Consider the following 12,599-nt stretch of genomic DNA (forward strand, 5'->3'; position numbering starts at 1 on the left):
TGCTAAAGGCGCCTTTAGTGATTAGTGATTAGTGATGTTAACATCAATGGTTGCATGCCGAATGGGATTCTTGTCAATGGTAGTAGCGGGGATAGCTCTTGAACTCCAGCATATCAGTTTTGGAAAAGGATGACTCATCCAATGAAATGTTTGATGTTCCGCTACCTGGAGAAGAAAAATACTCTGCAGGTATAAATGACTTAAACCTTTTTATAAGCATTATGGTGATTGCATGCTTGCGTTTGATCTTAGGGACATTTGCAGTGTGTGTCTATGACTCTATGCCTTTTAGATTGGCTTTGGTAGCTTCTTTTTCTGGTTTGTGATTACTGATTAGCATGACATAAACCGACGTCCACATTGTTGTTCCAGGTACTCCGACGACCTGCAGCTTTCACATCTTCACCCACGAAGGCTCTAGCTCTTGTTTCTAAACCAACGTGGCAATGTGGTCAGAATAGCCATGTTGATGTGCTGAAAATCGAAGAATGTAATGGATCTGCTTCTACAAGTCAAGCAGCTAGACATATCAATATGATTGAGTGTATCACACTACAAAGTGACAGCTAAAAGGGAAAGGGAACTCAAAGCAGATGAGTAAAAAGCAAGAAGAAAGAAGAACTGCTTACGCTGAAGAAGCCAGCAACAACTCTCTGCCTAATTGTTCTCTCTTTGGTCATTTCAGCGTTGGCACTCAAGCTATGGTAAAGAGATTCTCAACTGCATGACGTGGAGAGTGAGGAAAAGGCCAACTATGAACCCTGGAATGTCCCGCTGATTTCCTTTGGGATTAAGCTGAATGATGAAGCTGTTGTTGGTCATCCTTCAACGGTTGAAATGCTTGAAGATAGATCGTGTGACAGTGTTTTGTGTAGTCATATCAAGTCACTTGTTGTTCCAATGTTTGATTGTGATGTGAAGCCAAAACCATCTAAATCCAAGAACAAGAAACCACACATGCCTTTACATAAATCATCAAAGTCAAAGAAAGTTTCGCCTCTATTCGTAAAGACAAGGTGCTTCTCTGCTCTAAGTGGCCAGAAGAAAGTGATGATAGAGAATGTTGGACTTTAATTAACTAAAGGAGGAAACAACGTTTCAGACAAAACGTGTCGGTTATGAGTCAACATATGCGTTGATCAAAAAGCACTGCTTTAGTTAACGTATGTGTTGATTAAAGATACCATTTGAGTCATTATATAAAGTGATCAAGTGCAATACGAGAAAGTAAGAGAAGAAGGAGAGAAGATAGAAGATTACTGAGAATCAATTGGATGTAATCTTTTTCTTTCCCATGACAAATTTCTGAAGGAAAACTCAAAGTAAAGTTTGTTAGAGTCTCGGTACAGGTGTGTTGTAAGGAGATCGATAGTTGTATCCTCAAGATAGACACCTATAAAACTACACACCATTGTTGGGAGGAAATTCTGTCTTAGGAGATTGTTTAGGCAAGCCTCTATCAAACCATAATCGTTAAGTTGTAAGAAGAAGAAACATAATTATTTCGTAACTTTTTATAAGGGTTTATAAATCGAGTAAGATTTATAAGATTCTATAAACTCAAACGTATTGAGTACGTGAGATTGATTTGCATCTGTACTTTGGATTAACAATCTAAGACATAACTTTCTTTGTTCTTTTCAAAGAAAGCAAGATGGATCAATCTACTACAATTGTGAAAAGTCACATAGAGAAGCCTTTTGTTTTCTGAGGAGTGGATTTCAAAAGATGGCAACAAAAAGATGTTTTATTTCAGAACACTATATCTGGCCCAGTGCTTTACTTCTGAAGGACCAGAGTTACTTGTAGAAGGTGATATATTCCTGATGAAATCGTTAAAGCTTCAAAGGCATGGACGCAAAACGAGTTTTGTACAAGAAATATATATTCTTAACGCTTTGGACGATTCTTTCTATGATGTTTATCATATATTCCAAACTTCAAAACAGTTGTAGGAATCATTAGGGAAATAAATACAAGTCTGAAGTTGTACGCATTAAGACGTTCATCGTGGAAAAGTTCTTAAACTTTAAGATGAGTGATACTGTTTTTGTGGTGAAACAAGTGAAAAAAAAAATTCCAAATCATTGCTCATGAAAGATATGGGATTGACTGTTAATTCTTGGAATTAGAGTTAAACAAGAGTCATATGGTAAAATGAAAAAAAAAATTAAAATGGCAAGTCAAGACGTATAAGACGTAGACATGCATGACAATAGCTTTCCAATGGGGTGATAGCATTGGATTACATTAGATCAAAGGATAACTTGGTTGATACTTTGACCAAAAGCCTATCTAAAAAGCAAGTTGTATTCATTTCGAGAGGAATGGGTCTCAAGCCAACATAATGAGTCATCACTTGATGGAAACCTAACCTAGCAACATTGAAGATCCCATGGTCTAGGTTCAATAGGCAAACTAGTTGAGGAAGGCTCAAGATGTTTTACACATTTCTCATTCCTAAGAAATCTTACTGAATGACTCATGACAATTCCCAACCATCGAAACAAGGGAGAGCCCAGTAATAATGTGTATCCATTAATGATTAAGGTTGAATAATTTATTCTTAATAATGTTAGTATTTTTTGTAGAAGAGAGATAGAATGTACTATCTTTAACTAACGTTACCTATATGGGAGTGGTGTCGGTCGCACCTATGAGAATCGATATAGCTAAATTCTCTAGATCTCTCACGAAGTCCGGATATGTTCAGGACCAAAATGAACACAACCGTATAAACTAGAAATGAGCTGATGAGATATGTGTTTCACTTATTGTCTAGGTTTACTATAAAATGTGGTTAATTCAAGACTATAGTTCATTACACACAAAGTTAATCCGATAAGTTGTTACTAGGAAAGGTTCAAGTTAAAAGACACCTTCTCGCTGCATATTAATTCCACTTTCTCAGAAATATTTGAACTTATTTTCTATTCAAATGTGGGGTATTGTTGAGTTTGAATAGAAAGTGTGGGGTATTGTTGGACTTTAATTAGCTAAAGGAGGAAGCGACATTTCAGACAAAACGTGTCGGTTATGAGTCAACATATGGCGTTGATCAAAAGGCACCGCTTGAGTTAACTTATGCGTTGATTAAATGCACCATTTAAGTCATTATATAAAGTGATCAAGTGCAATACGAGAAAGTAAGAGAAGAAGGAGAGAAGAGAGAAGATTACTGAGAATCAATTGGATTTAATCTTTTTCGTTCCCATAACAAATTTCTGAAGGAAAACTCAAAGTAAAGTTTGCTAGGGTCTCGGTACGGGTGTGTTGTATGGAGATGGATAGTTGTATCCTCAAAATAGACGCCTACAAAACTACACACCATTGTAGGGGGAAAATTCTGTCTTAGGAGATTGCTTAGGCACAATCGTTAAGTTATGAGAAGAAGAAACATAATTATTTCGTAATTTTTTATAATGGTTTATAAATCGAGTAAAATTTATAAAAGTCTATAAACTCAAATGTATTGAGTACGTGAGATTGATTTGCATCTGTACTTTGGATTAACAGAGAAGACGAAAGAGAAGGTTGTGTCCTGCATCCCTCTGAAAGTTGTATTCAGTAGGATAAACGAAGCAGTGAAGGGGTCAGCGAGAAAAGTGCACAGAACATTACCATCTACATGATGAGATGAGTCTGGTCTCTGGTTTGTTTTCGCCTTTCTCACTTCGGTTCAAAGGTGAATAGTCCAGTTTAGTGGGTTATGGATGGTTTAGTGTACAGTACAGAGATATCTTAGCTTTATGAGACAGAATTAGAGCAAAGAATATGGAAGTAAAGTTGTATATGTATTGATAAAAAAAATAGAAGTTGTATATGTAAATATTAGCAATAGCAACAGCAACAGAAGACATTTGCTACACATTGTATGTTGTGACTCTTGAAAAGTTCTTGCCAACCTGAGATGGAGAAGTAACTCTTTATAGATCTTTCGTTCTTTGTTTTTTTCTGCTTTATGTTCACATACACAGCATCCCTGTTTGATAAACTAACCTGTACTTTATAATGCAAATTAAGTTTCTTATGACTGGATTCACCATGGACAAGACTATGTATGAAACATAAAGGGACATTATTCTTATATGGGACATAACCCTTATGGGCTATTCTATCATAACCCACATTATTCATCGTGACCCTCTTTAAATGAAATATCCACTTTACCCTTAATGAATTTATTCTTTTTGTTTTATTTTTTATCTTTCCAGCAATTAACTAAAAAATAAAAAAAAATGGCTTCCTTTCACCTTCGCCGACTTAAGTTCGTATCTTCTCCGGCAGCACGCGATGTCTCCGGCCATCAACTTTGACGGCAGCACGCAGTGTCTCCAGTGCTCTCCGTGAGTCGCGACCATCTTCTTTCAATCGCACGATGGTCTATTGCTCCAACCTCCACCAATGTTGTGCTCTATAACACGTAAGCGAGTTCCGCCGATTCCGCCAAGTCGCCATGTCGGCGTGACCTTAGACCCTCACCGCCGACTCCGTCAGCTTCGATTTCAGTCAATCATGGATGAAGATGGATTGAGCAGATCTCAATCAACCATGGATGAGCGATTCAATCGAATCTGGTGGGGAAACCAACTTTTCATTATTTGTGTTTTTGGTCCTCAAATGTTTTGTTTCTCTTCATTTTGGTCCCAAACTTTATAATTAACAAGATTTTTTTTCTGTTTTCAGATTGAACTTTTCAATTATGCACTTTAAACCATGTTAGCTAAAAATGGACAAATAAATACAATATACATACACCTAAATACAATTTAAAATGATTAAAATAAGCTAAAACTAACTGCATAATAAGAAAAATCATGAAATTGCTAATGGAGTGGGTTATAGAAGATGGTAAACTGGTACGACTCATATAACTAAACATATAACTCAAATACTAGACATGTAATACTGGTTTAATTGGTACAACTTCATAGTATATATCAGACATGTAATACTAGTACTACTGGTTGAACTTCTTCATTATAGAAATTTAAAAATTTCATTTGCTTTTCCATATGAAAAAATACAACTATATACAAATTTGTACAACCCAAAATTTGGTACAACTACGTATTATTCAAAGAACGTAGTTATACCGGTTAAACCAATCATACATATTGTTCTCGTAATTATACTAGTTGTACTATTTATATTGATGGTAGTAATCTACTTTTCTTTTAATTTTGTGTCTTTTATATTTTCATTTTCTTCAAGTAAGGATATTTCTATTGATAACATTAAAATATTTTCCAAGTATCTGTAATGCCTATAGAAAATCATATATAAAATCATCGACAATAAAATATTAATACTACTACTACCGTAGTCAAACCAGTTGTACTATTATTGTTGTAATACTACTACATGTTTCAGTTTTATTAATTATATATGGCTTTTCATAGGAAAATAACAATAGACTAGACAAGTTGGAAGTTCCTTAGAATGGTCCATCCTATTTATTTGAAATTTTACCAAATTTTTTTTCGTAATTATTACATAATGGTATAAGTTTCCATGATCTACCTTATACTTTAAGGGTTTGTTTACTGTATTTTTTAAAAACGTACACCAAATATATTTTAAGAAAATTAATGATTCAGTTGCATGTGCGCATATGTATTTAAGTAAATGAGAGTTGTACAACTGAAGTATATATATTTAATATGTGGTACAACTAAAATTTTCAAATTTTCAACCAAAATACAACTATGTACAAAGTTGTACAACTCAAAACCTGGTACAACTATATATACGGTTGTACAACTAGAATACTCTTACAACTACATGTTATTTTGTTTATCATGTTTTAGTTGTTTATCACGTTTTGAATGTGCTGCACATTCTAAACGTGATGGTTGTACCTTCTTTTGTCAAGTTGTACCAGTTTTACTTGTCAAAATAATTTTGCCATACCTAACCTGGTTATACTAGTTATACCAATAACATGTCACAATCAAACAGGTTGAAAACCACTATGACAAACAGAAGTTCACTACTAAATCACAAACATAAGTCTTAAGTTTTACACATACAAAAACAACACAAGTTCACTACCAAATCAGAAACATACAAGTTTTAATTTTGACAAAAGCAGCACCAACATCCAAAAGCAGCATAAAAAATTTGAGTTTCAAATACAAGACACACATAGATTACTTTAGGACATATGGAGACTGATGTGCACGAGAAGGCTTTGCCAACCTCATCATCCTTGTCAAGGCCTCTCCATCCTCTGGTGAATCTTCAACATCTTCATTCACTTCCTCTGGAGCTTCCTTCTTAACCTTCTCGGCATTTGCTGCCATCACTTCAAGCTCATTCTCACCCTCCTTTGTAGCCTCTTTATTAGTGTCAACCTTTTCCATCTGCTCACGATCATTCTCGCCATCATTCTCCAGCTCATTCTCGCCTTCTTTTCAGATGTTGAACTATGGGAGCCCGTGAAACCACTTATTTTCAGATGCATCAGAATCTTCAATCAACTTGATGAAATGATGTTGATGACACCTTGAGGAGAGCTTATAGGGCTTCCCGTACTCGGCCAGTTGGAAGTAAAACCTGTGTGGTTTGATTGCTCCTCCAGCCATCTGCTCACCAGGCACAAAAAATATAACATTAATATAATTGGAAAACTAAGGAGTTGTACTAGTAAGTTATACTTATTACACAAGTGCTAGTTGTACGAGTGCACAAGTTATAAATATGCAAGTTATACTATTAATACGAGTATTACAAGTTCTATTAGAGTTGTAGTTGTACGAGTATTGCAAGTTTTATACTAAAATAGGTTATATTTGTACGAGATATACAAGTAATACATAGAACATTTGTACAAGTTATATTAGTTAGCTATGTTCTACTTATAGCTATATATGTTATAGTTGTACGAGTTATACAAGTAATACACAAAAAAGTTGTACAAGTTATAATAGTTACATATGTTCTACAAGTTATACATATAACAATTGTACAATTATTATTAGTTAGATAAATAATAATTGTACGAGTAAAGGAAGTTTTACATATTACCGTTATAGTTAAATATGTCGTAGTTGTACGAGTAATATAAGTTATACATATAACAGTTGTACAAATAATAATAGTTATCATTTAACAGTTGTTCAAATAGTACTAGTTAGATAAGTACTAGTTGTACAAGCGATACATGTTTTACATATTCCAGTTGTATTAGAAATATGAGTAATACACTATTGACATGTTCTACTTAGAAGTTAAACCTGAAGTAGTTGTACCAATTACACAATTTTATATTTCATAGTTGTATTAGTAATACTAGTTAAACTTATTTCAGTTGTAGTAGGCACATTTTTCTTAAGTACAACTAAATCTACTAGAACAACTATATACAATATATATCCTAGTTGTATCATATTACAAAAACTGAATTCAAGTTGATTTTTACATGTGTAGCATTATGTTCGTCGGGTGTGTGAGCGTCACCGTGATTTGACGTAGTTTCTTCAAGATTTTCTCTTCATTCCGAAGAAGGTGTCCCCCTCCTAGTGGAAGACCTGGAAAGAGGTGTAACCGGAAGGTTTTGTGACCCCGCCGCCTCTTCTGACTGTGTTGACTCACTGCCGGACCTAGTAGGAGAAGCAGCCGGAGTAGGGTCCGCCAGAGTAGGAGAAGCACTCGGATTTTTTCGTCGCAGACTTTTAGGGTTATGGTTCCGCCGCAGCCGCTTACTGGGTTGAGATGACGAACCACCATCGTCTCTTCCGTGTTCTTCTACCATAGATGGCCTATCTCAGTTCTTCTTTGCTGGTTCGATGTTCTTCTTCGGCGGTGGAGATTCCTTCTTGTTATTAGTTCCTCTGATTGTAGGTGGCATCTTCGTGACAAAGAGATAGATCGAGAAGTTCGATTGAGATAGAGACAGAGTTCTGATCGTGAAGGTGTGGAGAAAGTGGACGAAAGTAGGGGAGTTGTCGGGAGTTGTCTTTCGTAGATGGAGGCTTTGTCTATTTGGGGATTTAAGTTTTCAGTCGGGGTTGGGTCGGTTTAAGAGTCGGGTAGGATAGTAATGGTACGGGTCGTAAATAAGTTGATGCCTTTTGGTTTTTTTGTTATTTGTACATTTTTTGTATTTAAATTTTAATGTAATATTAATAGAAATTATGGTTGGGTCACGAGAGAATTTTTGAACGCCATGTAGGTCACTAGAGCACTTGATCCAACATAAAGACACACCAAACTCTATATTTACTCAAGTTTTGGTCAATGATTTTGCAAAAAACTGATCAAAAGGTAAGTCACAGTACAAATTTTAACCGGAACATATGATTCCATATGCCGAAGTAACGAGAAGAGAAGAATATGCGTTGACAAAGTCAAACGTCAACGAAACCAGCATGCTACTGACTTGGCTTACACGTCTTTTACCTGAACCCATCACATGTCTGATTACTTGTAAGACTATCTTTCTTTTGTCTGCGTGACTGCTTCTCTCTCTCTCTCTATTATATAAGTCTCGTCACATCTCAACAATTACAACAATTCTTAGTTTTTTCATCTGGAGATCTCTGACATGTCTGTAAAGAAACAGGCTTCGGAGAGCAAGAACAATGGAAGTTATTCTAGATGCTTGTCATTCTCGTTCATGGAGTCATCATCAACGGATGGGAAGAAGAACAAACCATTGTCGTTGAATCGTATGGATTCAAAGAAGCTCAAGGCAGATATTGTGAAGTGGGCAAAGCGTGTAGCAGCCTACGCTCGTCAACTTAGCTCTAGAAAACGAGATTAAGAAACATGAAAGGAGTGTGATGATGAATTGATGAACCTTCCTTCGTCTTCTATCATTCTAAAAGATTTTTGAGAAGTATTATTTCATAAAAATATATAGGATAATATTTCATTTTTGTATTTCTTAATGCAACAAAATAGTAGTTTTGTATTTATTATTCCAGCTTGTAATCTAGTGAGATGATCTTATTATCTATTAAGAAGTGTATATTTATATTCTCTTTCAGGTTCTTAAGACCACATTTGATTTTTTTTTTTTTTGTTTCCTTACATGCTTGTCTGTGAATGGCCTGAGTGTTATTGTCTGCGAAAGCAATTAGAGACTTGTTGACCCAAAAAGGCTTAGATAGAGACTTAACTCTAATGGAAAACTAAGGTGATGATTGTTTCGGCAGTTTTTAGTTTTAGTTTTTGGTTTTTAGATTTTAGTTTTTGGTTTTCAGCTTTTACTTTTTGGTTTTTAGATTTTGGTTTTTGGTTTTGGTTTTTGGTTTTACTGTATTTTTTTTTCAAAAATTAATCAATACATTACTTTAAAATAATACAACAAAATAGCAATAAATATGTCGATTTTACAATTAAAATTTATCAAAATATTGTGATTATTATTTTAAAATTAAATACTATAACATATTTAAATTATTATATTTTTATGAAAAATATATTATAGTAAAATATAAATCATAAAATATATATAAATTATGCAAAAATAAAAATATTAAATTTCGAAACTACTTAGAAATTTTTTTTATATAAATTATTTTAATTTTTAAAACTTCAAAAGCAATAGTTTTTCTTATATAAATATTATAAATTATACAAAAATTAAGTACATATAATTTTGAAACTAATTATAAATTTCTTATATAAATTATTTATATTTTCTTAAAGTTAAATGGTAATTTTTATATTTCAGAATTATACAACACATTTTATTAATAAAACATATTATGTTTTTATAATTTTTTTTTAATGTGGCTAATAATTATTAAAATAATTCAATTGTTTTAGTTATAGAAACTAATAACTAAGTTTTAGAATTAAATATATTATTTATAAAATATATAAATTTATTTACAGATATGAAACACACATTAAAATATTTCACATTATTGTTTAAATGATATGTAATGTACAAAATATTTTATGATAATTTTATTTTTATGAAAATATTAATTATTAATGAATTAAAATGTAGTAGTTTCTACAAAAAAAATCAAAATTCTTCATAAAAGCTCACAAAAGTTGGTTTTTGGTTTTTCTTCATAAATTGGTTAAACTTTTCAAAAACTAATTTCCTTAAATTTTAAAGAATCTATTTATTGAAAATCTTGATTGGCAACTCAAATGGTTTTTACAAAAACAAAAACAAAAACCAAAAACTTGATTGGATGAAAAATGGTTTCTACAAAAACAAAAACCAAAAACTAAAGCAAAAACCACAGACAATCAACCTCTAAGACTCCCTAGGTCGAAAACATCTCTGTTTCTCATCTGATTAAAGACCAAATGATAGAGACATATCCACAGGCTGAACACTCATCACTTTGTAGCAACCATTTGGATCTGTATAAAAACTATTCTCTAATCAGTAAGGAATAATCTCGTAGACTGTAAAATAATATAAGCAAGATTAAATGAAACTATGTGAAGAAGATTATAACCAGAAATAAATATAAACCTTCAAAACTGGAATGATATTTAACGGAACAAAAACAATCTCTCTTTTATTTGCTGTATGTCAAATACAATATCCATATAACATGTGTGTGTATGTCTTATGTATATAGTGACAGTACTAATTTACATCTTCATATGAAGAGTAATCTAAACTAGATGATATTGAGCAAAAGAATGTGGAATGTAAAACAAAACTAACTAATCATATGATCTGAGTCCTTCCTGAATGGAACGGAAGATTCTTGCAGCAGATTCAGAGGCAGATGTTGAATTATGAGGAATGGCTTTAATGGCACGACGCAACGGTTTCTGTTTCTCCTCGTACTCATCAGTGTGATGAGTAGGCTTTGTAGGGAAAAGAGGAAGCACATCTAGTTTATGCTTCTCTGGTGGACTTGAAGCTGTACTTCCATGTACATCACTGTCATTAGATTCCTGAGACTTTTTTAAGGAAAATGGACTCGCTTGAGTCACGTGGCTTGATGTGTTGGACCATCTTTGAAGCTGACGAAACGGGTTTGTCTGGTCAAGTGTTGTCCTCGCGTTAGTGGGTGGGAAGTAGCTGTGGTTAAGTTGAGTAGAAACAGGGAAACCTAATGTTGGGTTGAGCGAATTTTGTCCATAAAATGGAACCATGAAAGCTGAAGGAGGAGGAGGAGATGGTCCTGTGTATGGTTTATAGACCAGACCTTCTGAAGGAGACATTACAGGAACTAACCATTGGTTTCCAGGAGGAGGAAGTGGCTGTTGTGGCCACATTGGGGTCATGAGGTCTTTGTTTATGGAAGGTAGAGGAACCTTTGGTTTCATATGCTTTGGATATTCTTCAGTTACATGTTTGTGCTTCTTGGTGATTGGTTTTATAACCTTTGAAGCAGCCATTTCCGGCAGATGGGAATGGGATAACCTCATTGTATCACCATTAAACTTACTTTTGAGGACCAAGTTTGGTGATCTTGCAACCATCTTTTGAACCTGCATTTTGTTTAGGTTCATGGTTAGATCATAGTCTAGTTACAATTCCATAGAAACAATATAGTTATTAGGAGCTTACCATTATCAGTCTACGCAACTCAAACACTTGAGCCTCAAAGATCTTCTGCTGACTGAAAAATATGAGCAAGAACAAAAAGTAAGAAACACTGCAAAATTTATGAATCATAAGAAGAGAGACTGACATAGTAAGTGAGAGGAATAGATACTTGATCATGTAAGTTCTCATCTTCCAAAACCTCTTTTCACCAATCACTCTTGCAGCATCATTAGAAGATGCACTAATACCAGACAAGGAGTCTATTGCAGAACAGTCTGAGACATCTTGCTCACACGGAGGCACAGTTTTGGGCTTCTTTTGAGTTTTCATCACATTAAGAGACTCATTCTGGCTTTCATCTTCAAAACATTGTGGCAAGAGGAGTTCTGGAATATGAAGATTGTTCAGGGCAGCCTTCGAACCAGCAGCTTCTCCTCCGCTATTACAAAACTAGGAGTACTGACAAATCTGTGTCTGCTTGTGGGTCTGTTTGTGAGCGTCTAAGAACAGGAACCTTAAGAGAATCCAAGTTGGCAAGGCTCTTGAAATGGTACTCATTTTGTTTTATTGAACTTGGCTTAGTATTAGTAACTGATGATTCTCTGGGACTTGGATAATTATTCATGGCGGTTTTATTCAGCTTCTGTTCAAGGTTTGTTGTTGGAGAAGTGTTGCAGATTGGTGGAAAGTGATTCTTTTCAGGTTGATCAGTAGTCTGTTTAAACACACAAAAGTATTTAAAAACAGCTTCTAATAACTAAAGTCATATTCAAAGTCTGAATTGTCCCATTCTATTTTAATCTCACCTAGAGTATGTAACGGAAAACAAAAAATCAAGAACCTAAAGTGAATTAAGGAGCAGAGAACTCACGAGACAGGCATTGTCCGCTGGAGGATGTTAAGAGTAGTTTGGGTTGGTCGGACCGTATTGGTTCTGTCATATCAATAGAGATTGAGTTTGTTGAGATAAGGACAATGTATTATAGATAAGTCTTTGGTAGTTGTAGATGTGGCCAAATCTTCTCAAGAAGATACCGTAAAGATGTATAAGTACTTGACGTATGTGAATACAATACACAGCTTCCATAACACATTCTCTCTGAGTTTACATGGTATCAGA

At 34.2% G+C, this 12,599-nt stretch overlaps 1 protein-coding gene across 2 annotated transcripts; it reads right to left on the reverse strand.

The window, feature by feature from the left end:
- Positions 1-10,444: 10,444 nt before the first annotated feature.
- On the reverse strand, positions 10,445-12,375 carry LOC106332379 (protein EARLY FLOWERING 3-like). Of its 2 annotated transcripts, none has more exons than XM_013770847.1 (4): positions 12,351-12,375; positions 11,625-12,194; positions 11,501-11,552; positions 10,445-11,421 (listed from the first exon to the last, which is right to left on the reverse strand). In XM_013770847.1, the coding sequence occupies exons 2-4, from the start codon at positions 11,807-11,809 to the stop codon at positions 10,645-10,647; spliced, it is 1,014 nt and encodes a 337-aa protein (XP_013626301.1). In that variant the 5' UTR covers positions 11,810-12,194; positions 12,351-12,375; the 3' UTR covers positions 10,445-10,644. The 2 variants fall into 2 exon arrangements, with proteins under 2 accessions (XP_013626301.1, XP_013626302.1); XM_013770848.1 differs by having other exon boundaries at positions 10,480-11,421; positions 11,649-12,194.
- Positions 12,376-12,599: the final 224 nt, after the last annotated feature.

This window comes from Brassica oleracea, chromosome C3, assembly GCF_000695525.1.
Source record: "Brassica oleracea var. oleracea cultivar TO1000 chromosome C3, BOL, whole genome shotgun sequence".
Lineage (NCBI taxonomy): Eukaryota > Viridiplantae > Streptophyta > Magnoliopsida > Brassicales > Brassicaceae > Brassica > Brassica oleracea.

Coding starts and splice junctions, on each gene's coding strand:
- LOC106332379 (XM_013770847.1), bottom strand. CDS start 11,809: ATGAAAACTCAAAAGAAGCCCAAAACTGTGCCTCCGTGTGAGCAAGAT. Junction 11,553..11,624: donor CTATTCCTCTCACTTACTAT/GTCAGTCTCTCT, acceptor CATATTTTTCAG/TCAGCAGAAGATCTTTGAGG. Junction 11,422..11,500: donor AGTTGCGTAGACTGATAATG/GTAAGCTCCTAA, acceptor AACAAAATGCAG/GTTCAAAAGATGGTTGCAAG.